Raw genomic sequence first — 26,292 nt, 5'->3', positions numbered from 1 at the left:
AGCAAGGATTACAAAGGGAAAGGATCCAAACAACCTAATCTAGTCTTAGCTTTAGCCTCTAGAGCTTTGCAGTCCTTCCTAACCATTCCTGAGGCATCCCCATCCTATTTGCTGCAGCCTACTGCTGCTCCTTGCCGAACCTCCTTTTTGGTTTCACATGCAGAAGGTGTAAAATCCTCCTCCAGGCTTGTTGAATCTTGAGTTAGGCCCAACTGAACAAAATAATCCTCCAGAAAACAGCTAAGATGAGCCATTTTATAAATTACTATAGTCATTTAAATGAGCCTATCTATTTTGGGAGCATCCTAGAAGAGAGATCAAGCACAAAACCATGTGGGAGATACCCCAGCTCCTCACTGAATGGCTAAAGCTAGAGGCACTGGTGATACTTGTAAAGGAAATTCCTTCTGACCTGTTTGTAGCTGTAAGAACCATCCTTTGAGAGATTCACACTGACTGTGCAAAGAAGGTGAACTGGTCATGAGAAAATTAGTCCAGGCTGACTACAAGAAGACCGACTCTGGGAGTTGCATTCTGGAAGGATAAATGCAAAGTGAAGAAGAGCTGAGAGCCAGAACCTGTCCATAATCCACAAAAAATATCTTCTGAGAATCTATGCTGGACAAACCATACTGTTAAAACTACAACTTTTCAGCAGTGCAGAAGTAAATGCATGAGTACATCCAGAGAGCTCCCTTACAGGAACAAGGCAGGAATTTCATAGACACCCCTCCCAGCCACTGACTCTCCTTCTCCCCTATATTTTAAAACAGGGAGCTGCACAGAGCACTTTTGTCCTCGGCTGGCATGTCATTACAGAAACACTGTGCTCTGGTCCCTCTGTCAAACTCTGATGATGCTATTTAAAGCTTCAGAGTAACAGGACTCAGCCAAGCACACTGCAGATACCTTTGTCTACTTGTTTGGAAAGTAAAGTCCTGCACATGAGCCTTGAAACATGTCTGCAGGCCAGAGGGGCAACCCAGCAGCACCCCACTCTGCTACCAAAATCTTGCCCTGTAAACCAAATACAGAATCCTTCTTCAATCCAAATAATTCTAACACTGAAATGTAACCACAGGTGGTCTTTGTAGGCTACGAATTGTAGCTGCTGTAGTGTTACATACACTGCGAAACTCAACACACCTTTACATTATCAAGCACTTTAAAATTAGCCAGGGAAGGAGCAAAACAGAAAACATGTATTATGAATGGTTAAGTTATGAGTGGAATGCAATTAAGCACATAATTGACTTTTTTCACTAGTATGTTTGTGTACTCTAAATTAGTATGCTTGAAAAGTCACTGATTCATAATAGATGGATTCTGGGAGAATCAAAATCTTGTCTTAAGAATTTATATTTTCATCTTCCAACCTCATCTTCTCAAATTACTACAGAATAAGAAAAGAGAAATGCATGCATATGTCGAGTAGGCTTTACTTGTTTTGAGAGATTTGTCGCATGCTGTAAACATCACCTGTTGGTCCTATTTTTATTAATGCTTTTAGTATTACTTTGGTTAATAAAACAGATATGTAAAAGAATTAGAGAATTTCTACCACCTTTTAGTTACTGAGAAGGGAAAGTTCAAGGAGAAACATAAAATAACTCATTTGGTCTGTAATGTATTAGTGTATTTTATGTTATTAATTCAACCTAGAGCATGGGTTACCTACAATGAGCTTAATCAAAATAAGATTATTTGTGCATTTGGAAAGAAATAGTCGTGGGTACTCATATTGCTATGACTGTGTGATCCTGTTTTGCATGGTTTTTAATCTCATGAGGCTATTTCTCTACTGTTAGGGTTTTTGTGTGTCCTGTTTTCGTTGGTGGTTTCTTTTTGTTTTGTTTTTGCTTGGTTGGTTTGGGCTGTTGTTCATTTGTTTTGGTTTTGTTGTTGTTTTGTTGTGTTGGGTTTTTGTTTGGTAGGTTGGGTTTTTGTTTGTTCGTTTGTTTGTTTTCACACGAACAAGTAAAGCATCTTAAGCCTAGAGAACAAATCAGGCAGTGAGAGGCATGCAAGAGGGGCTGGAGGATCTTTGCTATAGGTGCAACCAAAGTGCTCCTCTGTCTCTTACTTCTGGGGAACAGTGACAGAAACCTAGGTTAGGCAACCTCTCATCATGGCACATTTGCCCCAAATGGGCAATTTATGCCAAGTATGTGCATGTCAGTGCTGGACTTGATGCAGAGCCAGTCCAAGACAAATTACAGCTCAGAAGGCACAGATCCTCCTGCAGCAGCTTGCCCTGCAGTAGGAGGTACTTGCTATAGCAAACCTTCCCAGAGCTTCCAGGCATCTCTAGAAGTCTGCAACTTTCTCGTCTTTGTCACAGATGGTACAACAGGACTCACAGCAACAATATAGGCAAAATAAATCTTTGCTATCTCAAGAGAAAAAAAAAAAAACATTTCTGGAGCAGTATGTCCTCTCTAGGTGCCCTAATGCAAAACATAAAATCTTCCTTCTTGCACCAAGACCATGTAAAGCCCTTTCCCCTTGTGTGGCTGCCTCCTAATTCTGCAGATGTTGAGCTCATGTGAGACCCAGCCAACAGTGAGAGCAGGCGGAGCTGAGGAAGTCAAGGACCTGCACATCCTTGCTCTTGTTTTGAGAGGGACTAAAGCCAGCAGAGTGTTCTGTTAAGCTTGTATTTCTAGTCACTATGCTACTACTGCTCACACTGGCAGTGGAAAGAGGGATGGGTAGCCAAGAAGGAGTGAGGAAGCACACAGAGGAGCTTGGTGGCCATGCAGTGGAGAACTTCATCAACACTCTTCTGCTTTCTTGGTTATCTGAGTGCCCATGGCCTGTGTCTGCTCTGCCTCTGCCCAAAGCCACCCTTGGAGGTGATCTGTGCCTACACAATGCCATATGACATGTGCCTCTCTTTCTATAAATGCTTCCTTACAATGTGCCCTAGTCCGAGTCACAAACCTGGTCCAACCTGCTTTCCCCACCACCAACTCACAAACAAAAAGTACAAGTCATGTTAATAAATAACATGCTTTTAATATGGTCTGCCCTGAATATGTTAAACTTAAACATTTCAAACACAAGGCAGCTAGCACCAAGTTCATTATCATCTTAGCACCTTCTTCCTCATGGCTGTCCTTCCTCTTTACCATTCGACAAATTGTAGCCCACTGTCATATCTGAATTGCAATGAATTGCTGCAGTGAAATTCTTTGGATAAAAAAGTCTCTCTTCAGTGTCTTCTTTGTCCATCTGAGATTGTCATTAAGTGGGGTTGAGCAGAAATCCTTTGAAGCCTGCTGGCCGATTGTAAGGGAGCTTCAGTCTCACAGTAGGTTAAGGGACACAAAAGCATCCTCCCTTGCCTGACATTATGTCTTTTTCTGCCTTTTCCGTGCCACTGCTGTGTGCAAGGCCTGCATAATGAGGTCTTCATTATTCAGGATGTTATATTCACCCAGCTGAACCAGACGGTCATATGCCTTCTCAGTGTATTGGAGTGAATATGTTGAATAAGGGGAACAGCTGCCATAGAGATCAACTTTGCCATCTTCCATCTCTGACTCTAAGCGCTTCTGACCTAGGAGGAAAGGGAGACAAATCACTGCTGAGATGTGGGAGTTACTGTGGTCATAAGCAAGCAAATTCTTAACAGAGCAGGGAAAGGAGATGTCTTTTCACAGAAAGAGTTCATAATCTAAATTACTCTTGTGGTTTTTTTAAATTATTTTTTAACCAAATACTTCTTTTTCAAATCAACGTCTCAGTCCCTGGCTCAGGTGGATATCAGCTGCTTCACATGATGAGGGGAGAAAAATGGTGATTACTCCTTTTACATGGGTCTATGCTGCAGTTCTGAGCTGTGCCTGTGGCTCATGTAGGTGTATCAGTTACCTGCAAACTAACTAGCTTTGCAATTGAAACAGGACTACCATGACAGCACATCTGACTTGTTAAAACAAGTAATTTCAAGCAACAGAGAGGTTTGATGTACCGAAATGAGCCGAGAGTGAAGTTTAAGTGTTGGAGTATTAAATACACTCCCTTTAATAGGCTGGCTGTGATGGCAGCCTATTTTTGACATGCTTGGTTACTTACCTGGTGCCTTGTATTTTTGGAAGGTATCATTAATTAGTGGAAAAAAAAGCAATACTGGTGCGCCTGGAGTCTCAGCACCATCAAAGAGGTAACACTCCTTCAGGTTTTTCCTGTCTTCTTCACTCACGTCCACCCTGGGAAAAAGGATTCCCTGTTCTGAGCAGTATTTGCAAGTCTGGTCCAGAGCCTGGATCAATGAACAGAACAGTACTAAGACTTAGAGAGGATTTCAGGGCTCAGGATTTCTTGGAATCCAGTAACAAAGGGAGCATTTTCCGAACTACCCTATTTCCCCCAAAATTAGACCTACCCCAAAAATAAGACCTAGCATGATTTTTCAGGATTTTTGAGGATGCTCAAAATATAAGCCCTACTCAAAAAATAAGCCCTAGTTACAATTCATGTAAAGGTCAATTTAAAAGTCAAGTTTAACAAACATCACACGCCTTCCTTGCTGTAACAACACTTTTAGTCAAGAATCTGACCTTCACTGAAGAGCTCCCAAGGACTTTAAACAGTAGCACCAGAATGCTTTTTCTGTCTCATTCATATTGTGTTCTGCATCATACCTCCCTGTCACAGCAAATTGATGCACAGACACTCTGAAACAGTAGTCCTAGTTACAATTCACTTAAAAGTCAGTTTAAATAGTGTCCAGGCAGCTATACATGTAAAAAAGTAAGCATATTTTGGAGCAAAAATTGTATAAGACCCTATCTTGTTTTCGGGGAAATAGGGTAGCTGTGTGAAAGCTCTGAAGCCTGTACTGGAAAGCACTGTTTCAATGGAGAGAAGGATTTGTTTTCTCTGAGTTCTTAGCACAGAAGAGTTGTATCATACAAGAAAAACAACTGAGATTATGTACAGCCTATAAATGAAGAATCACACTGCAGCATTAAGCTAAAAATGCTAGTGATTAAGACTTTTAGTGGAAGCAATATAGAAAACATCTACATGTTAAAAACTTCCAGGTATGCAGCTGTTGAAGAAGAAATGGAGACTGCTTCAGTTTCTCTCACCTGTATCTGGGATCCTGCACTGTAATTTAAATGCAGGATGACATCCACCTTTCTCTCTGGTTTTAAAAGTGGCATGATGCTTGTATTGATGAAAAATCCCGTATCTACCAGAGACAGGAATTCTTCCGATTGTGTCAGCTGGTTTGGAAATGTGTCTAACACAGTATCTAAAAGGAAAGACATTTCTTGCTGTAAGTGCAATAGCTCAAAACTGTTTAGCCTGTTTTCCATTCTTACACCAGGACCACAGAGCCCTAACTGGTTATTGTCTTCAAGGAAGGGAGATTCGCCGTATCCTTTTGCTTCTGCCCTCCCAACTCAAGCCACATGCAGTTTTGGACCTGCGGTGGCAACATTCATGAAGGGGGTTTCTTGTGCCACCCCACCGTGTGTGTCTTCAAATAGAGGAAGGGAGGACCACCATCAGGACCTGGTGCCCCTGCCTCAGGAGGTGCGTGCCACCAGCAAACCATTGGCATAGAGCTCAACACCACGCCATGCTGCATCCCAGTGTGCCGTGACTGATCTGGTAGTGATTCTGCCCAAACGTGGCCTCTAAACTGGGATAATGGGTTCAATATCAAATGTATGTTTTTGTTCTGTTCTGCTTGTTTATTGTCTCCCCAGGCACACAGGTCTCCTCTTACCTTTCCATCTGCTGAAGTGCTTGTTCTCCAGGTAGTCATTATGAATCTGGAAACCCTTTAGGAAGTTGTGCTCCTGGGCAAGGCAGAGGCGGTCGGTGAGGGCGCTGCGAAGAGCACTGCCGAGGGGGCCAGGAGGGGTAAACAGGCGAGTCTTCAGCTCGTGCAGCTTCAGCGGTAGGATGGGTTCCTCCTCTGCACAGGGAAACACTGTTAAATTCTACCTGCCCAGGGCAAGGCCATCGCCCAACATGTCATGGGTAGTAATAAAAATCAGTGTTTCCTTTATTTAAAAGGCCTAGGTTGAAAGGACTTGATGTGCATGAGTCACCAAATGGAAAAGAAAATAAGATGCTACTCTTACCAGCCAAATACCATTTTCTTACATAGTCCAGACTCGGATAAAAAACCAAGACCCAGTATCAGGTAAAAAAAAAAATCTAATCTGCACCAGATATATGCACACTCGTGGAAGAGACTGAATGCAGGCTTTGGAAAAGGGTAACTGTTGTACTTATTTATATTACAATAGCTCCTACTCAATGTAGTCAAAATCTTTTTGCTTTATTAATAATTCACTCATCAATCTGATTATTCCCGAACATTTTACTCATCTGCCAATACCAGGGTTGAGCCCACAGTGAGCACACAGATCACAGCACTGGAGAATTTTTCATTATCCAATAATGTTTTGCAGTATGAGACATTGAATCCAATTCTTTCCAGAAAGGCAACATGGGTTTTGAAGGAACACTCCAAAAAATGCCAAAAATGCTGTTCACATCTCACACGGCAGATAGATATGGTGGTTTATCTATCACTAACTTTATTTAACAATAAATACACACTAAAGAAGAAGTATGATAACTTACCTATATTGTCGATTTTGTCCCGGGTCCACTTGTGCCAGAAATCTTCTGATGAATGAGACAAATTCCAGATATATAACACATTTAATGAAAATAAACTACTCCATATGCCTGTAAAAGGAAAGAGCTTTCTAATTCAAACGTTCACACATCATGAATTGCAAAACTGTTATAATGAGATGAAATTCGCAAAGTTTATGCTTTTCTTTAGTTTGTTTTAAATGGATGATATATCATTTTTATTTGGCTGCTGGTTTTTAAACCTTATTTTGGTATCCAGTTTTTGTCTTATGCTACTTAGGGCTGGATATATATTTTAACAAATCACGAGATTTTTGTGAATTAATATGAATTAAGGAGCTTGGGTTTTCAGAAAAACAAACTAACAAAACAACAAACAAGTATCACAAGGCTTCTATAAAATGAAAGGATGAAAGTTTGCAGTCTGAGAGATTTGATGGGGAATTATATTGATAAGAGTCCAACTACAATGTGATCTTGCAGTCTCTGCATTCATAGGTTGTTGTTTTTGTTGGTTTTGGTTCGTTTGGGGTTTTTTTGAGAATAAGCCTGCTAACAGGCCAAGGGATCAGTTTTGACCATGCATTTTTGAGCATGACAAACAATTTCTCCGATTATCGCTTAGGCACAAGTTCTCACTGGTTTTTGGTTCAAGAAGTGCAAATTTGTGCATGTCCAGCATCAGCTTACGCTAAAATAGTACAGTGTCTCCCTCACTCCAAGTGAAATGACCAAAGAGCATCTCGGACCAGTCACAAGTTGCCAGCATATTTCTTTGTCTGGAAAATACATATCCGTGCTCCAATCAGTAGCAAAAATGCTTCTGGATGTGACTATGCTGTTTTCCTCCCAGCCTTGCCCAGGCGATGTGGAAACTCGGCTGGTGATGTGTGGCCAAAGCAGACTGTTTGGAGCAGGGGAAACCTGGCATGCTCAAATACACCCTGATGCAGTGGAGAATAAGCATAAAGGCTCATGCAGACTGTCTATAGGAAGCACACAAATTACTGGACTATCTGTGAGATGGGCAAGAGGCTTTGGAGTTCACCTTTCTGGAGTAGCCTGAGTAGAAACATGCATTCGCAGGGACCTGAATTTTATTGTTGGACTGGAAACAATACTATGTTTTTATTCAAAACTAGTTTAAAAATGAAAATAACTATTTGTTTGTCCCTTTGAATTTTCTTTTTTACAGCAAAATGAATCCATTAGATGAAACATTAATTCAGTGATGAGATATTTATCCTCTATGGTGAAACTGCTGTGTGATGCACCTGTGCTGTATTAGTGCTTAGTTCATACAGTTCACAATTTTAAAAATAATTATTAAAAAAAACCCCTAATTCAGGTGTTTTTAAGACAATAGCTTACCTTCCAAGAAGCAGATCCGGGATTCTGGGAGCTTCTTCATTAACCGACCCATAAAGAACTCACTGCCAAAATCCTCAGCACGAACAAAGACTCCATATTTTTGTAATCCCACCTCATAAGGGGTGAACTCCACCCATTCTGTGAAAAGGAATGCAAAGAAGAGAACGATGTTTTATTAATACTACAGCCCCTTAGCTATAGATAAAAATGATGTTTCTATCATGGGAATGAAAGGAGTTTAAAATTAAAATAATTTCTGCAGTAAAGTCTAATATTTCAGACCAATAGCAGTGAGTTGCAAGTATGGTACAAATGAAAACTTGTGAACATGAAATGTCTTTGTAATATTTTTTAGTCTGGTGCATAGATATTCAAACTCTTACCTGACCACAAGGACATTACATGAATACACATAAGCTGAGGTCCTGCTCTTTAAATGAGAGAGCTTTTTTTAAACTATCTAAAAAGACTGTCCCAGGATTTACCAACTTAAATATGAAGAAAAATTACTCTCAGAAGTCTCATAACTACCTTTGAAATCCAGAGTGCTGTAGTTGTTCTTGACATTGACTGCAGTATAGATAGGCAATGGGTTCTGACCACGATCAATAGCCCGTTGCTGATCGGAGAGTCTATGGTTGTCTTTCTGTGATTCCAGAAATACGGTTACACTAAGACAAAAATTATCACAGGAACGTTTTCTCTGCATCTAAGCTTGTCAGGCAGAAAAATATCTGCTCTAATGTATAATGTGTGCTGGGCTTAAATTCTGAAATATTCCATATTTTTCGAAAGTCCCGTAAGTGTTCTGTTACTGAAATATCTGCGAGCACCCAATCTGATGCCAGATTATTTGATGACCCATTAGGATGAAAATGGAAGGAAATGATCATGTGCAGAAAGCAATACTTCTGTTATAAACCAGCTTAATGTATTATGCTGCAAATTTATGTAAGACCTCTCATGTATTTCAAAAGGCTGTGGGCCTGTTTGTTAATACCTCTCATGGGCATTAAGATAATGTCTGTAATTTTGTTATTTCTAAATAAAATATTTGCAGAAAATGCACAAAAAAGCCCTAAAATATAATATCTTTTCAAAGTGTTTATCTTGGAGTTTTCTCAGGAAAACATATCCAAAATCTCACAAGCAAGATTACTGATTTCCACCACAGTTGGATATCTAAAAGACTGCTACCAAATGTTTTGGAAATGGCTGTGCATTTGCATACACACAGTCTCATAGCAAACTACTTCTCTCAGATTAAACAGGAAAATACCTTCTCCAGAAATTAATTTTCAGACAATTGTAAGCCACTGTAAATGCTGCTTTATGACATACTGTACCCCATCATGCAATAAAGATTCCAGGACAAGACTCCAGAGATCTATAAAAGATGTTTTGCGGCCCTCTCTTTTCCGTTGACAGAGCTGTTTTTTGTAATACTTCAAATACTCCCAGGAAAGGGAATTTATTTTGCATTTTGTCATATGTTTTCGAGCCTCACTGATCTGGTTGTCGAGATCCTTTTGTGACCAGTCAGCATCTCTGTACAAGTTTGACATGGTCCTGGGAAGAGGAAATATACATTGAAGAGGGAAAAAAAACACACCAAGGTTTGAAGTAGGCAATGGCTACTTTTTATGTTTCTGTTTTCAGTTCTTGATTTGAACTTAAGTAAAGGTTTCCTGTCTTCAGTTCCCTAAGAAACGGTCATGTTCCCTTTGAAGTCACAGTCATTATCCCTGTCAAAATGGCTTGTGCAATTTTCCGTAAGATGTTCTTAGAAAAACACTTGTTTTCATGCTGTTGCAAATTGTGTGACTTTCCCCCATAAAAAGACCTTAATTTGTCAATTTTGGAAGATCAAAAAAACAGGACTGCTGAGAAGGTATTATAGGTAGCCTACTGCATGTCAACCCCAGCCTACTTCAGTGTACCAGTGTCATCAAGAAGACTCTAGCCAAGCTGCCCAGTCCTACTTACCATGTAGTACCAGACAAGCCAGTCAGGTATGTGGCACAGTCCAAGACATTGAGTTTCTTGAGCCCACGCAGACTGCCATACAGCGCGGTCAAAGATCTCATCCCTCCTCCTGTAGTCATGATGGCCACCACTGGGGTCTGTGCAATGCACAAGCAGAAAGAGCTGGTGTCAGACAGCGGGCTGCAGCGGACTGGGGCTCTCAGCAGAGACCTCCTGTTACACAGAGACTGACACCTCCACACCTGCTCAGAGACTGCTTTCCAAATGCTTTTCACTAAAACATAAGCTACCTTTTATTTTGCAAAGGAGAACAGGACTAAAAGTAGTGACAAATTTGCTTAGATAACTGACGCTTGTCTCTAATGTGTTCAGATGTTTGGTAAAAAAACAAATGAAAATTCATTAATTCAAACAAAAAAAAAAAGTCAGCGAGAGAGAAAACACCAGTTTTAAAAGCAGGAATTAAAAAGAAATCTCACAGGCCAAAGAGAGGAGCAAGGATTATCAAAAAGGATAACAATGACAGGGTAAATCCTGTGGAAGAAGCCAGTTTTATATAAGAAATATCTAGCCTAGCTTTCAATGAAGGTGTAGCAGAAGAAGAGTTAGACTCAGGGTAGCAACTGCAAACATCACAAATGGCAGGGTAAAATTAGAGGCATGGGACAGTACTGGAAGTGTACATAAGTTTAAAGATGAGGAAAGACCAGAAAAATATTTACTGGGAAGAAAAAAAGGTCATATTATGCTGTTATGTCCCCACTGCTAAGCACTTGTTAGGTGTGTTAAATGTTCGCCCTACAGACCTCACGGTCCAGCAGATCTTGTTCCAGCTGCAGGACCTTCTTCAGAGCAGGGGCGACATACTTCTGCCTTTTGCGTAGAAAGTCTTGCTCCTGCACACAGAGGTCAAAACCTAAACGCACATCAAGGTGGTCTGGGCTGGAGCAGAGATCAGGAAAAAAAGAATATTCTATTTTATTATTGGTAGACAAGCTCAGTTTCCAATATAAGGAAATAAACCAGATCCACAAAGAACCGCATTTACGGGAGGAGCCTTTCCTACACTCCCAAGCAGGTATACAATGCTGCATGAGAGGATGATGGAAAGAGGAACTGCTAAATTCGTAAGCAGTTACCAAAAAAAAAACCACCTGCCAATAATTTCTGAGACATCTGCTGTCTGGATTCTCTCATAGTTTAGCCTGCACTGAGAGCTGTAGGAAAGCTTCTCACATTTATCTTGAAGTAGGCAGCAAAGTTCACCTACTTCATGATCAGCAGTACCGGCTGATCAGCTGCACAGCTTACCCAGTGTTAAAGAAAAGGTTAAAGGCTGTGCTGAGCATGAAACCAACATAGCTGTGCAAAGACAATTGGCTAGTAATATTATTTCTTCGATTTTATGCATATTTTTCATTATTCATGTCTCAATATGCATCATCTGCATCTACTGTTAATTTTACACATACAGTTTGCTTTCAGCTCATGTGAATTCCACATCACCTGGTCAAAAAACCTACAGTCCTACTGTGTCTGCCTCCTCCCCCATAAAGACCAAAGGGTGAGACCAGTTCAGCTAAGGAGAAGTTAGCCTCCAAGGGAGGCCAAGTCTCTTACCAGTCTTCTGCCTTCGCATATAAATCAAATCTTTTATCCTGGAAAGCAAGAATGCAAACAGTGTAAGCATGAAAACCTGCATTAACACTCCTCCTCTGGAGCCCCAGGGGGAATTTTAGCTTGTGCCTTCCTAGCAGTGCAGGTACCCTGAATAATCCAGCAGCATATACAAATTGACCGTGGTAGTTTATTGTCAGGGAAATTGTTCAGTAATTCCCAGTGTTTTTGACTGAATGCAACATCTGAGGGCAACTGCTGTTTACAGAGGAAAGTAATGATAATGTATACCTTACCCATCCCAACATGACCTCTCCTAGGCAGCCAGCCAGTCTACAGCCATGCTGCTACTCTATGGAGCAGCATTTACTCCTCCCTTTAGGTGGCTTAGACCCCACAACACCTGTGTTCTGTGATTTTTCATTCTATGTGTGTTTTATTTTTAACCATGAATCTAAAAGTGCTTTGCAAAGCATGGTCAGCATCAGCAAGAGGCTGGTGCTACCTCAGTTAGTTCAGGTGCCCCACTGGTGTGCAACAAAGGGAAAAGCAGAGACTCTAAATTTAGCATGAAGTAAGATCAGGATGGAGTAACAAGATCCCCCATATTCCCACACTGTTTGAAACGGAGCAGGACACAACCTGGCCTTGTCACCTAAGGACCCGCTGCTATTAGATTGTAGCATTTTTGTCTGCAGGTTTTCATCACCAGAAAGTACCCTTGTAATCATCAAGGGGATGCAAACTTCCACAATCAGGTTTCTCAACCTCTCCCATGAAAGAGCAGGCACTCACCTCTGCTAAGGTCATGTTTTTTCCACTAGGAAGGGAATGAAGTTCCATGTTTTGAGAGCCTGTCTTGTACACATGGGAGTGCTGAAAAAATACAAATATATCTAAGTTTGTATTGTAAGGAATGTTATCCTCTTTCCACAATGCTAATTAATGTTACTATTTATGGTGTATGTTACTTTATGTGCCATTATTATGTTTTATAAAGTCCAGTTATAACATACAAAGGAGGGAGGTGGCTTCTTCCCTGGTAGCATAACATCCAGCATTGGCTGCTTGTATCTGGCATAATGGAATTTGGCAGGAGAGGAGGAGCTGAAGACTGGATCAGATCCCAACGTAATGTCTTGGGTGCCCTCGTAAGAACCTTGCACTTTAAAGGAGAATTCTTTCTCTAAGGAAGCAACACAAAAGCAGACACAGAGCAACATTCTCATCAAAATTGGAAACAAAAGTTCTTACAGAGTCTATCACAAGGCTGTCCTTATGTTTTGGGATGGTTTTTTTTTTCGTTATTTCATTAAGCCAATTAAGCCGGTTGTCTTCATAATATTAGTATGCCATTATTTAAAAACAGCTGATGGATAAATAACCTCACTTGGTAAAGACTTCTTCCCCTTTTTTTTCTTCCTCTTCTCAACCACGTGGACTTCCAAGCAGCAGATTTTGCGAGACTATGAGAGACACAAACAAAAAAAATACCTCACGGCAGGCAATTGTCAAGTCTGACATTCTGTTTCCCAGTCTAAGCTCCTACTGATGATGATATAAATGCTATGCAGGCAGCGCATTTTGCCCTGAGGAAAAGATTTTCTCTCAACTGTGACCTCGGTTTCAGATGTTGTCTGGAACAGGAGTCTCTGAGAAACTGGACACAGCCAGGGCAAGGCTGGGGGTGCAGCACAGATGAACAGGGCTTGCAGAAAGGAGAAATTAAGGGCAAAGTGAAAAGCAGCACTCCTGGGATCCCAACAGAGATGCAAAGGACTGGTTTAAACAAAAATAATGAGGAACCAAAGCTAATAAATGAGCAAACAGCATGGTCAGAAAGTCCCTGGGTAAAAAGCGCAGTTATCAATACAGGAAAAGATGTGTGCCTGGGATGGGACAAGCCCTGTCACTTTGGCAATATGGGAAATTCAGGAGGAGTTATGTCCAAGGGAGAGTTCATTGGTCTACCGGTATCTCAAACCTAAACCTCTTCCTTGTGTTGCTTTTGCAACACTGGAGGGATGCTAACATGAGGAATCCCCCTGCTCTTCCAGCCACAACCTGTCCACAGGTGCCATTCACAAAGATGGGTCACGAAGCAGATGATCAGGAGGGAAATCACAGCGTTTCAGTGCTGGCTTTGCTCAGTCAAAGAGTATGTTGGCCTGATGGCTGTGAGTCAAGTGAAACAAGTGTAGCAACAGGACAAGAAAGGTGACAAAACATAATGCTCACCACTAGTACTCCATTAGTAATGATGGTTTCAGGAGGGCCTGAACTAGGAAACAGAAAGAAAAATACATTTATAATAACTCAGTATAATTACAGCATAATTAATGAGCCACACCCTTCTCCTGATTTTCCTCTTGCTTATTTTTAGCTGTGTATTGGATTTGAAAAAAATCCCCAGGAGACTCGTAGTACAGGTTTCCTCACTCTACTCTGTCAAAGCACAATTGTCATCATACTGGCTTGTCCAGTCCTGGAGCTCAGCAAAAAAAAAGGTACCGTGAGGCCAAACCGTGTAGTGATTTCATGCTGAGGCTCAAGCTGAGGCTGCAGAAGTTTTCACTGAATCCGTTTTTTGAAGAATTGCGGTTTGTCAGAGGACCAGAGGGAAAGGGCTCTAGATCAGAAATCCTGTGTGTTATTCTGTCAGAATCCATGTTGTTTCATGTCATTCTTCCTCCTTCGAAGGGAGCCAACCCCCCTGCTTATCCCAAACACGTAACAAAACAGCAGTCCCAGTATTCTGGTCTTAAACAGTATTCATTATACTAAACAAAAAAATAGTTGTTAGGTGTTCTCCCTGTCTGCCTGAAGTTCCTGCGAGGTCATCCTGGCATGCACCATTCGTTAGACAGCTCATAGAACAGATTCCTTGGGAAACTGTGTTCATCATCAGCATAATCAAGGAATGATGCACTCTGGACAATTAGACTAGATTATTTCACGCCTTTGAATTGCTGGGGCTTTTTTTCTGCAGATTATGTCACATTTCATGTTTACTCACATATTATCCAGTTCAAATCCCACCTCTAGCTCCTCTTGTCTCTAGAAAATAAAGAAAGGAAAATGGTTTTGGCACAAGTCTACTGGCAGTTCTCACAATGCTAGTTCTCATTCTGGTAATATAGGTACACATGCACTACTTGTGACTGGCCGAGCATTTAAAACAGAGGCACCCACCACCTCACATCTGTGTGTCTTGAGCCTCAAGATTCTTTACTGGTAGGAAGTCTCTGGATTGCTATGATAGCAGTTTTTAACAAAGAAAGTAGCTGGCTTGCCTGCTCCTGCTGGGGCACAAGGGACAGACCCAGGTGCAGATGTTGTCTTGTACCGAGTCTGCCAGCAAGAGAAAGAGGGTCTGCCGAGGGGAGCAGCAGAAGCCTCCAGGCATGAGGAGGGAAAATGGTGACATGCAAAGCAGCTGTGGAAGAGAACAACCACTTCGTTCAGCCACATGTTGAAATCATTGGGACAGTGGTAAATATGACATTAAGGTCTGGTCTGTGAGGCGGTGGAGAAAGGTATAATCCCTACGTGGAAGAGAGCACAGGAGAGAGGAAAACAAAGGTGGGGACAGAAGGAACGTTTAGCAGAGAAATGAGATCATGCTGTAGGTTACTTGGTTGCTCAAATTACCTATTGCATTAAAGACACCAATAAGTTGTTAACATAGGATGAAAAAAATCATGAAGGTCTGAAGAGTATGAGCTCCAATTACTGTAGCTGTGCAAAAACAGTTACGAAAGGCTTCGATAAGGCAGCTGTAGCCACCCAGATGGTAATGAGCTGGGTTACAGCTAGCCAAATGTTTCTATTTCACCAACGGCTAGTGGAAGGCCACACACTGCTCCTTTGGTATTTTGCAGATAAAGAAATGGTCATATAAGGCATTTAAAGATAATGAACTGCAGAGTGGATTTTGGGTGTGTGTAGGCAAGGTTATCAGTCAACTGAAGGATGCATGACAGATGCACAAGAGAGTGGGAGGGAACTGGAGAAGGAGAGGGATGGACAGAACACACCAGGAGGTGGGATGTGTGACTTTCAGAGCCTCCCTGGACGTTCAAAATAGGAATATTTCTTGCTGCCAAGCTGAGTGGCATTTCTTAGACACCTTATTTAAACAACCATAGCATAGTCCGTAATTAGCAACTACTCTGGTTTGACACTTTGTTCCAATCACAGAGTTATTACTTACTAATTACTAGGTTAAGTAACAAGTTATGACAAAAAGTGTCATGTGTTGGCATGGACACACTCCTTGATCCTTGATGGGGGCAGGCTCAGCAAAGTGACAATTTTGCAAAGACACCTGAAGTCTGTGAGCCTCTATGGCCAACACCAAACCCTTCATTGTGCTTACAGATCCAGGTGTGAAAAGGTTTTCCCACATCAGAGTGAAAACGATCTCCCTTTTATGTGGCTGGGCCATCCATACACAAGAAGGAAAAAAAGAAAGATTTTGCAAATAACATTTTACACAGAAAAGCAGAAAAACACGTTCTTGCCAGCCTATTCCATTTCTTATTTCAGACCTCACCTGTGAATCACACTTGAAGTGCATGAAGACTTGCTCTCCCAAGGAAAGTCTGGCTATATCGAAGTACACTGTGAAGAGGTGGTCATCTTGAGTAACCACGTCCTTATCATAGAGTGCCAGCTCCAGCACGTTCTGGCAAGAGAAGGGGAGGACTTTAGAAATGTGTCAGGTTCAATTCAAAGCAGGAGATCCTGGGGACAGTTGTGAGGAGCAGGAGGATGTAAAGGAAAAGAACAGGAAGGGAAGGAGGTGGAGGGGAAATCAACTCCATGTAGGCATCTGCCTACGAGGAGGAATGACAGGAAATCACAGACATCTCAAAGGTCATATTCTACCTGTGGCTAAGAGATGTACTTGTCTTTCATGGCATGGAAAACCATCACATGGATATGTGTTATTCTCACATCTTTCTGCATCTCTCCTTGCCTCTTGAGAAAATTGCTTATGTCCCCTTTGCAAAACGATAAAACCTGGCAGTTGCTCCCTAAGTCATGGTTAACAGGGAAGTCCCAGCTCAGTACCTTGACCTGACTCTGAATCCTGAAGTAGAAGGTTTCATTCCAGACTGGATCTTTGCAATTCGTGATGGTTTTAGTCTGAAATTTGTCGGTTGAAGCAGCTGGCAGCCACAGGCTCACGTAGCAATCAGTCTGGCTTACTGTATGTTAAAAAACACAAACACATCTAAAGTGAGAATTTGCTCTAGAAGAAAAAAGGAATTGAACCATAGAATCATTTCGTGAAGAATCATTTCTTTCAAAGAGAGACCCTATGATACATGATGACATATTTGTCCAACATAAACATTACAATTTAGGTAACAGGAATGGAGAAAAAAGAAGAAAGACATGATTCTTCCCTGAATAAATGTGATTAGAGGTATAATAAATGCATTAAAAACAAAGGGTTTTCTCCTCCTTCTATATGATCAAGCAATGACTTTAGACCAGGATAAAAGAATTTAGGACAACCATGGAACTCTATATCTGAAAGAGTTGACGAAACAAAGTGATAGCTTCTATTTTAGCCAGGCAGAATATAAAAAATACCACTAAAACAGTGAAAAAAAGGAGGCTTCTTGATTTCTTCCTAAGTAAAGCTATGGTCTTCTATTATGTTTCAATTGCAGGCCATCAGAAGTGAACCTACAAAATGTAACAACACCTAATGGGGTTTTATCTGTCAAAGCTGGTACACAGGGAATCAGGGTATGGTAATTTGGATTACTTAGCCTTGAGAAAGTTTTGAGTACAAGCTAAATTTGAGATGAGGCTACTCAATTTTCAGTATTTGCTCCATTACCCCCAGCAATTTGTGCCCTTTGTTACATAAACATACTCAAGAGGAAAACACAGGAGAACTTTCCACATTTCTTGCTTTCAACAGACTGCAGAGCTTCCCCAGCTCCTTTTGAGGATGCAGAGAAATATGAGCACTAGACACAGCTGCGACCTTGCAGAGTTACCTCTGCACAGAACAGGGCTGATGCAAAGAAAAGCAACACACTATGTTCATTGCTGGAACCAGAATGCTGATGAGAGGACTTTCTCTATCCATGGAAGAAACCTAGAAAGCACTTTTTCTTGGAGCTGGACTACCTAGTACCCCATCAAGGTTAAGGGGATTGTACAGAGCACTACAGATACTTACAGACATCTGCCTGGTGGATATTTCTTGCTCTTATGACTCTTACAGTCAGTAGGTAACACAGAGATGACTCTATCTGCAGTGAAAAAAACAAAACAAAACAAAACAAAACAAAACAAAAACAATACACAAAAGACAGGAATGAATGCTAAAGGTAGATAGCATATTTAGAAGCTAGAAATGATCAGGACAGAGAAATACCCAAATCATGAACAAATTAGTTGAATTTTTCTATGCAACTATGAAATGGTCAATACATTTATTTTCCTACTAATATCTAGATCAAGTACTAAACTGAAAGACTTCTCTACTTTTATAGCATGGTATGTGGATTTGTATTTTTACAGAGAATTTATTTGCTTTCTGACTAAAATCTAGCTGCGCAAAGTGGTAAGATTCAGACTCAGCTTGTGAAAAGATTTGCTTTTTAAAATTCCAAGATAGAAAATGAAAAGCTGCCTTAGGCTTTTTGTAAGTGATAAAATTACCATCGTGGGAATCACCTCCTGTCCAGTCATTACACATGTTCAGTCCCCTGGGTTACAGGATACAATTTTCTCATATTCCTGCTCTTTTAAATGTACAGTACTCCACAGAGTTAAATGCTGACGACCGATCCCCTCCCCGCTTTTAATGTCAGAGGAAGAGATTGCTGCTTTGGACTTCTACATCGTTACTCACTATGTGTGTGTTTTTCATTTACAGGGACATAACTGCCCCTCTTGAGCTGAGCTCACCTCTGACTTTTTCTTATAAGAAGTTTTCCTCTAGTTTTGAATCATGTAAACTCTTCGCGTCTGGATTTTCTTTGCACTGTTTTGCATAAGTACAAACAAAGCATTTTACACCTGATAAGAAACACTTGTTAGTTCCCTTTGGCTTTCCTCTTTCATATTAGGCCACGTCTCCAACATTAAGGCCTCATGCTTGACTTCTTTTCCTCTCATATTGCTGTTCTGGTCTCATGTTGGCACCCAAACATGAAACCATATTCATTCTCCTTTTACCATAAAATAAAAAAATAAATACCACTAATCTCCATTTCCACCTAACATTTTATTTCTACAGTCATGGAAAGGGGGAAAAGACACAATGTGTTGGAATATAAATCAGCAGGAAAATTTTGTTATAAAAGTTCTAAACCACAGAAGGCATTTAGTGCAACCACAGGGCCATGGGCAGGTAGTAACTCCACCTGCTCACTCCACCTATACTGCAAAATGAATATAAAAAGACCATTGTCAGTCCTGAAGTGGCATTAGCATGATGCTGACCTCATTAGTTCCACTGAGAAGGAGACGTGACACAAGCACTACGGGAAAGGAAAGCAGGACTTTTGCTCTAGTTGGTCTGTCTGAGCAAAACTTTTTGATACGTACTGTGTTAATAATGTAATATGCTTACTGTCCGTAAAAAGTAAAGTGCATCAATATTCATAGGCTTGATGGAATATATGTCCATGTGATGTCTCTCATAATGTTTAACCTGAGTGTATTAATGCATGGAGCTGGGGCTAATTAATAGATGCTGTTGAGAATGGGGGCAGTAAGTAGCTAGGCTAATGAAGAAACATGTAAAATTAGCCCCCAGGTGACCAAAGCACCCCATCCTAGGAAAAGGCATCAACAACATTCATGCTGTTCAGCTGGTGACTGGGTGTGCAAATCAAAGATGTCAAAACACTGCTAAGAGTCCAAAGAGTAGCCGTGGATAAGACCATCAAAGGCTCTTGTTGTCATGTCTGAAACCTACTTCCTAAGGCACAGAAATGAGGCAGGTACAGGTGGAGAGTGTTCAGTAAGGACAGAGCCGGTAACTGGTGCTGCCAGAGGCTGGCTCTGGAGAAGGCACTTTCCTGGAGGGGCTCAACTCAGTCTCAGGGGTCAAGTCCCCTGGAGCCACCCTCATGGCTTGTGGTGATCCCGAAGTGCCAGAGAGGGAGTGCAGATAGAACAAAGTACTCAGGCGTGTGGATGTGCCGTGTCACAACCAGGGAGCCTTGGCTTAGACATCACAGAGGTATAAAAAACAAATGGCAAAAATCCCATCAACAATGTGAGTTTTGCCAAAAAAATTGAGAGGTTGGGTTTGTTCCTCTGAACCTGCTATGATCCCTGTAAAGAGTTGCGTTTTAGGGCCTATTTTCTCACCTTTGGGTTTTCCATTCAACTGATCAACAGAAAGGGCTGACTGTTCCTTAAACTGTAAGCACAAGACTTGCTGCTCACCAACTTGGCTCACAACAGGAGAGAGGTCCTAATTATTACTAAGTGGCCTCAAACTAGGCAGAATAAGGTCAAAAAATCTTTTTTGGCCCATGTGGTCCTCTCATTTCCTCGAGGAAAGGTTTCATGTAACATGTCTGAAGTCTCCTGGAAAACTATTAGTTTTTTGTAGATGCCAGAAGAATGATTAATCCAGGAAATCAGGTGTTGAAAATCCACTTCAAGACTGTGCTGTACACCTTGTGGGACTTAGTGGCACGATTTCACAGCTATTACTACCTACACTGGCAGTAAATTTGCCCTTGTGCTTTAACAAGAAATACGTAGCAGAAAGCCTGTTCAAACCTATCATTTTAAAAATATTAGTCTTGTTGAAGCAGGCAGGGTTCATTTCCCATGTGCCAAGAACAGAAAACAGCACTAGGACTTTAATATGATGCAAGGTAAGTGAAGTGATCAAAACGATAAGAAGGACGGTATTTCACGGAGGGAGCTGCATGGGTTCTGGTAGCTAATTAGACTGTTTGGCAGATGCTGAACTCTATCTGTTCTCAAACCAGCTCCACCCAGCAGGAAAGTCTCTTTTACGGTATACTTTTGAAATTCTTCTTTGCAGTACCTTTGTAACAGGAGTCCGCTGTTCCCCATGAGGATTCAGCTGCATAATTCCTTCTCCTAGTCGAGTGATGTGAGTGAACAGCTCCTACAACAAGAAGGGCCAACATTACCCCTGGAAAAAAACACCCTGCCTCCTAAAAGCAATCCTTTTTGGGAACGGAGAGCTCCAGAACAGCAGTGAAAGGGACCCCATGGTCAGCTCTGGCAGGTACAGGTGTTGCCCGCTGTGCCCGGTGCTGCTGCCTGCACCGTGCTTGCTCCAGTAAGGCTGAGCAGAGGTGTAGCAGCCAGGTAAGTTCCACCCTTTGCATGACAAGTGGGGAGGGAAGGCAGCCCTGGGCTCTTCTGTTAAAGGAACAGCAAACCTGTCTTCCATAAACACACCCTGCCATTAATCTTTCACCTTGAAGTACATCTCCATGTTACTTAATACTTTTTCTAAGGTTGCATATATCAGGTTTCTAAAATGAAGAAAACCTGAAAATATATAAAATGCTTCCTTTGTAAATAAACTCTTCTCAAGTAGTTTTCACTTCCTTTCTATGATTTGCTATAATTTAAAAAATTTCATTAATGAGTTCTTGAAGCACTTTCTTCACCCTGTGCAGAGTCATTTATAATCAATGGTAGGTCAAGAAAGTAGTACCATCTTTGCACTAAGTGCAGCGTAACCAACTGAGATCCCAGATGCATTGCTTTGCTCTGCATCCTTCTTACCTGAGACAAAATGCCATCTTGCTCCATTGTGGTCGCTATCATGTACACGTCCTGTGTTATCTGTGGCAATGCAATTTCACATCTCCCAGCTTCCACAGACACCAATAGTTTAAATGTCTCATGTGCACGTGAGCAACTATTTTATAAACTGACTCAGAGCCCCACCTCTGCCTGATTTCTCAAACGCAGTTATTCCCCTCCCCTTTTCTTATACTAGGAAACAGAATCCTGTGGTCAAATAAGTTGGAAAAAAAAATAGCTTCGCCTGCATAGTAGGTGGAAGCACGCTGTTTGAGTCACTTTGCCCAGTACTGGCCAATGGCAGGTTTATGACTAATGGTAAGAGACAGATGGCCTTTTCTTTGAACACTGGACTTTCCACTTAGCAAGACCTCAAAGCCTACAGAAATATACACTCTGCAATAAGATGCAGCAACAGTACATTAATTGGATTTAGGTTATCTGTGACAGCAAGCAGGTAGGATAAAACAGTTAATGGAAAAAAAGACAGACAGCGCTATTGCTGTCAGACTAAACTGGTTCTTGAAAAGCCAGTTCAAGGGTTTCTGTACCATATGTCCCTGTAATCCCAAGTCTAGGTGTGCAGAGCAGACACATTCATATGGTGATTTATATGTACTCAGTCTTGGTTCAGCAGGGCTAAGTGTCTCCTCAAGTCGTCGTATTTTTCTCCCCTTCTTTCCTATGGCTTGTCATTATTACTTTTGTTTAGATGAAGAGTCCTGAAGCAATGACTTTCCTTAGCTTAGCTCCACCCCCATGAATACTTCTGCACCACTTTGCAGCTCAGATAGACTCTGGCTATAATCTAGCTGCATTTAAGCACCCGTGTCAGAGCCAGTAAACCCTGCCAGGCAGAGGCAAAACTCAGGACCGACCGCACGCTGCCCTCTGCTCCGTCCTCAGCCACCCGCGAAACCACCACCATGGCAGGACACCTGCACCTGCCCCCATGAGCACCCAGCTGACCCCTACGCCATCGAAACTGGCATGGCTCCCAACTCCCTGGAACAGGATTAAAAAGCACTGTCACAGACTGTTGTAACTTCAGCAGCTCGTAACAGATCAAAACGGCTGGGGGAAGGGAACCCTTTGGCTTCTATTCTCCCTTGGTATATTGTCTATGAGCAAGAACCTACCCATTCCCTGAGCATTCTTGAGCTTACTGGTTAAATACTATTACCAGTCAACACAGTTCCTCTTTGTACATTCCCATGCAAAATAATATTAACTGTCAACTTGGTAGAACAGATTTTTGCTATAGGATATGTTACTTCACCGCACTGTGAAGGGTTGTGTCTACCTACACAGCATGTTTCCTCCATGTACCAGTTGTAATTATGTAGCTCAACGAAATGTGTTTTTCATCAGGTCACAGAAAAGCCTTGGCAACATTAGCATCTTGAAGTCATAGTCAAAGGCAGTGCTTTATTTCAACATCTCCTTGGAGGGCAAAGCTATAAACCAGACTATCTACCAGGACTGGGGCTCTGAGACTGTCACTCCCACAGTGCCAGTGGCCAAAAAGCTCTCATTTTCATGAATAAAATTTGCAATCCACATCAGAGAAAGCCCCTGCAGGAGGGAGGGACTGTGGGTTGTTTTGTAGCCCTGCAATCCACCTCCAAGACATTCCTTTATCCATGATGCTCACAGCAAATATTTAGTATGTTTTTATGCTCTTTGCAGAGATAACAACAGTTTTGTTTTCCGGAACAAGGAACACACTGTGAACCTGAAGCATATTACTGAAATGTCTGAATATGTGGAGCAAGTCAGAAGTCTCATTTTGTGAACAAGCCTTTATTGTCCAATATTGTATACATGAAATATTTGCATGTAAATAACATTTCTTCAGAGCTGGAGGTGGCATGAGTATACAGACAAAAACTGCGTTTAGTTTTTCCCACGAGGGATTTCAGGTTCAAATGGAGGCAATTCCCAGAGTTATATGCAGAGCGTGTAGCACCATCTGATTACAACTAGTGAAACTAACATAGAAGACAAACCAAACCAAAACAAAACCAAAAACCAACAGCAGAAGTGTGTATTCATTCAAAACCTAAAGAGTTTGTGCTCTGATCTTTGGTTTTGCAACATGAGGCTACACAAAAAAAGTAAGGTTTGGTTTGACATCTTAAGTGACAAAAGTGTTGGCAAAAGTAATTGTGAGCCAATTTGTAAAGATAATTTGTCATTTTTTCTTGCCAAAATGAAAATCCTCCGAGTGTCATTTTGCAACAAGCCAAACATGTTATTTGATTGTAAATGAAACCTGTTATTTTCAGGTTGAGTTCCCTAAGATGACGAGGTAGGCAGTCTATTAAAAAGAAGCTACGTTTCAAAACAAAGATGTTTTGTAAAACATTAACATGAAATGTTTCAACTTACCCAAGTATTTCTCCTAGTTCCATTTAGCCTCATATAATGACATCTAGTTAATAATTGTTTTTTCACTGAGTAGACTCTTTGTTCAAATTTTCTTAGTTCCAATTAGGACACAAAACTTATTAATAAAATGTGTATTTTCAGTTTGACTTATGGATTTATAATTTTTACAGCTCATCCTCAGCACTTTCAACAGTTCAGAAAAGACACTTTCCACAAAAGGAATATGAAGAAAGTTTAAAAATGCAAACCCATAACAAACATTATTGGTGGATCTGTGCTAGATCCCATTGAGGTTCTGTTCAGATTGTTTTAAGATGCTATTGATTGTTGCGGGCTACCAACTCACTCCTCTTTATTTGCACGGTTTGAACAGGCAGAACTAAAGAAATAAGCATTTTTGTTTCTGAGCACGTCTCAAACTGTTTAAACAAATTGTATTTAGTAAAAGAACAAAGTTTTCATTCTCTAATGGAATTAAAGTGTTTTCATTTGAAGCACTTTTTCTTTTTAATTTAAGAAAGAAAGTTTAATATGAAAAGAACCTTAACTGGGAAAAAAATCCCGGGGTGATTTATTTTGAAAGCTTCAAAATTAAATGTTGACTTTTTATATACGCTATCAACACAGAACAACCAAAACTGACATAAGCCCACAGGAAATTCTGATGTGCCCAAATTCCACCTTTTGCTGGAAAAAAATTTATATGTGAAAAATCTTACGCTACTTCCTCCTAAGTTGCTTCTTCTCATTTATGTACGATTGATTCACAGCCCAAGAGAGCCCGGGAGGTGTACAGGATTCACAGGGCTGGCTGTGTGCACACACTTGTCCCTATTACATTGCTGACCTCTGCAGCTGCTCTTCAGGGCACTTGCAAAGCAGAGCTGACTCAGGGATACAATGCCAGCTTCCAGCCATCTCTCAGGTTTTCTTCATTTTCTAGTGCTGGATGCACCTTGTGTTCCACAAAGAAGAATTGTGGGGAGCAGAAGTTTATACTCCCTTCTTACAGCCTGTAGGTGTGCTGGCTTGGTGGTATTACTGTAGCACTCTGGCGGTAAAAAATGATTTTCCTATATGTCATCCATTATAATACGTTAGGCTTAAAATAACACTATTTTTTAAATGTAACAAGGATTTTAGGTAAAGAGCACTCTACAGACAACCTTAAATAGAGACAAAGCATGTATAAAAAATTCCCAGGCAATGTTTTTGCCTATAGATGCCACTTCTTGGGAACGGAAAAAGCACCAAAACAAAACGACAAACCACTGAGCCACCTGGGGTAGTTTCTTTCTGTAGTGCAGAATGGACAGTGTTCAAAAATTTATGTCCCTTCTGTGTCCTAGAGCATGAAAAACTCCTCTGAAAAGATAGGGGTAGGTGGACAGGAGATTAGCACATGTTTTGCCTTCTCCTTTGCATCGCTATCTGCAAGGCCTGCATAATCATCTGTGAGTTGTTCAGGACGTTGTATTCACTGAGGTTCAGCAGCCGGTGGAAATTCTCATCGGTGTACCTGACCGAGAACATGCAGTAGGGTGAAAAACGACTGGTCAGATCAAGTTGTCCTCCCTCCATCTCTGAGCAGCAGCGCTTGACACCTGGAGAAAAAGAGAAGTTGCTGCTGTGACATGGTGTTTGTCTCAGTCAGTGACAAGCTGCCCACAATAGCCCAAAGAGGCAAACTTTCTGCTGGGAGAGAAATCACAGGGTTTAAATGAGCTGATAATGCAGGTTGTGTATCGCCACTGCTCGTTAAAAGAACATTGTGTGCCTGAAGTGATGAGGGCAGAAGGGAGAAGTGAGAGACAGCATTATAATAATCATCTACAGTTTACTAATGAACAACCATCTCATTAAAGCCATGGATTAGTCGAGGAAATCACTCTGAAGGGGCACGCCACTAGGCATGACCAGTGCACTACAGGACCTCTACAAACCCCAGCTGAGAGAGAGGAGTTGCTAGTAACAGAAGAGCATTTAAGTGAGAAAAGAATAATAGAAACATATGGAAACTTCCATTTCCTGCAATCCTGATTGCAGTGTCAGGGGGCTTGCCATCAGGATCCATCTGTCTTTGCATTGTTCATGTCTCCCAAGTTCTGCAGAAGCAGAACTTTGGACTTTACCTCCCTGCTACCAAGGACCAAAGAAAATGCAACTTAGTAACTGGCAGTAAAGGAGCGGAATATGGAGCAGGTGGTCGGGGCAGAAAAAGAACAACAGCCCCCAACCACAGCACAGTGAGAAAAATGACCCCTAGGCTGGTGCTGTACCAAAAGCAGACACACCAATCTTGACACTGCAGGATTCAGCCTGAAAGCCAGGTTCTAGCTCCCCCACCATTCATACATGAAACTATGCCTTCTCCGGTGTAGAATGAAATCCCTGGACAACAGACAGTAGATGTAGGGGAAAATAATCTGTGCGAGCTATACTTTTGTCAGGAAGTAATCTTTTACAATTAGCTAGCAACACATTATTTTGCAAATGGGAGAGAGAAGAAGG

General features: G+C 41.3%; 2 protein-coding genes across 2 annotated transcripts in view; both read right to left on the bottom strand.

The window, feature by feature from the left end:
• Positions 1-3,353: 3,353 nt before the first annotated feature.
• LOC135989936 (cytosolic phospholipase A2 epsilon-like) lies at positions 3,354-21,411 on the bottom strand. Its single transcript, XM_065637066.1, has 21 exons — positions 21,370-21,411; positions 20,654-20,737; positions 17,813-17,885; positions 16,684-16,820; positions 16,163-16,294; positions 14,624-14,664; positions 13,846-13,888; positions 12,998-13,073; positions 12,624-12,793; positions 12,403-12,483; positions 11,611-11,648; positions 10,797-10,932; positions 9,991-10,127; positions 9,351-9,573; positions 8,536-8,650; positions 8,005-8,142; positions 6,616-6,723; positions 5,747-5,938; positions 5,100-5,266; positions 4,081-4,267; positions 3,354-3,562 (listed from the first exon to the last, which is right to left on the bottom strand). The coding sequence occupies exons 1-21, from the start codon at positions 21,409-21,411 to the stop codon at positions 3,354-3,356; spliced, it is 2,529 nt and encodes an 842-aa protein (XP_065493138.1).
• Positions 21,412-25,100: 3,689 nt separating this feature from the next.
• The window catches only part of LOC135989933 (cytosolic phospholipase A2 epsilon-like), a 34,333-nt gene continuing 33,141 nt past the window's right edge, over positions 25,101-26,292 (bottom strand). Inside the window, exon 21 of the mRNA XM_065637063.1 lies at positions 25,101-25,385. Within this exon, the coding sequence (XP_065493135.1) occupies positions 25,177-25,385 (209 nt within the window). The 3' untranslated portion in view covers positions 25,101-25,176. The remainder of the gene's footprint in view (positions 25,386-26,292) is intronic.

This window comes from Caloenas nicobarica, chromosome 5 (assembly GCF_036013445.1).
Source record: "Caloenas nicobarica isolate bCalNic1 chromosome 5, bCalNic1.hap1, whole genome shotgun sequence".
Classification (NCBI taxonomy): Eukaryota; Metazoa; Chordata; class Aves; order Columbiformes; family Columbidae; genus Caloenas; species Caloenas nicobarica.
This window is presented reverse-complemented; position numbering and strand designations above follow the sequence as displayed.

Excerpts from the sequence above, each read along its gene's own strand:
- LOC135989936 (XM_065637066.1), bottom strand. The coding sequence starts at position 21,411 with ATGATAGCGACCACAATGGAGCAAGATGGCATTTTGTCTCAG. Across the intron at positions 20,738-21,369 it reads AAGATGGCATTTTGTCTCAG|GAGCTGTTCACTCACATCAC; the intron begins GTAAGAAGGATG and ends TTCTTGTTGTAG. Across the intron at positions 13,889-14,623 it reads GGATTTGAACTGGATAATAT|TTCAGGCCCTCCTGAAACCA; the intron begins GTGAGTAAACAT and ends TCTGTTTCCTAG.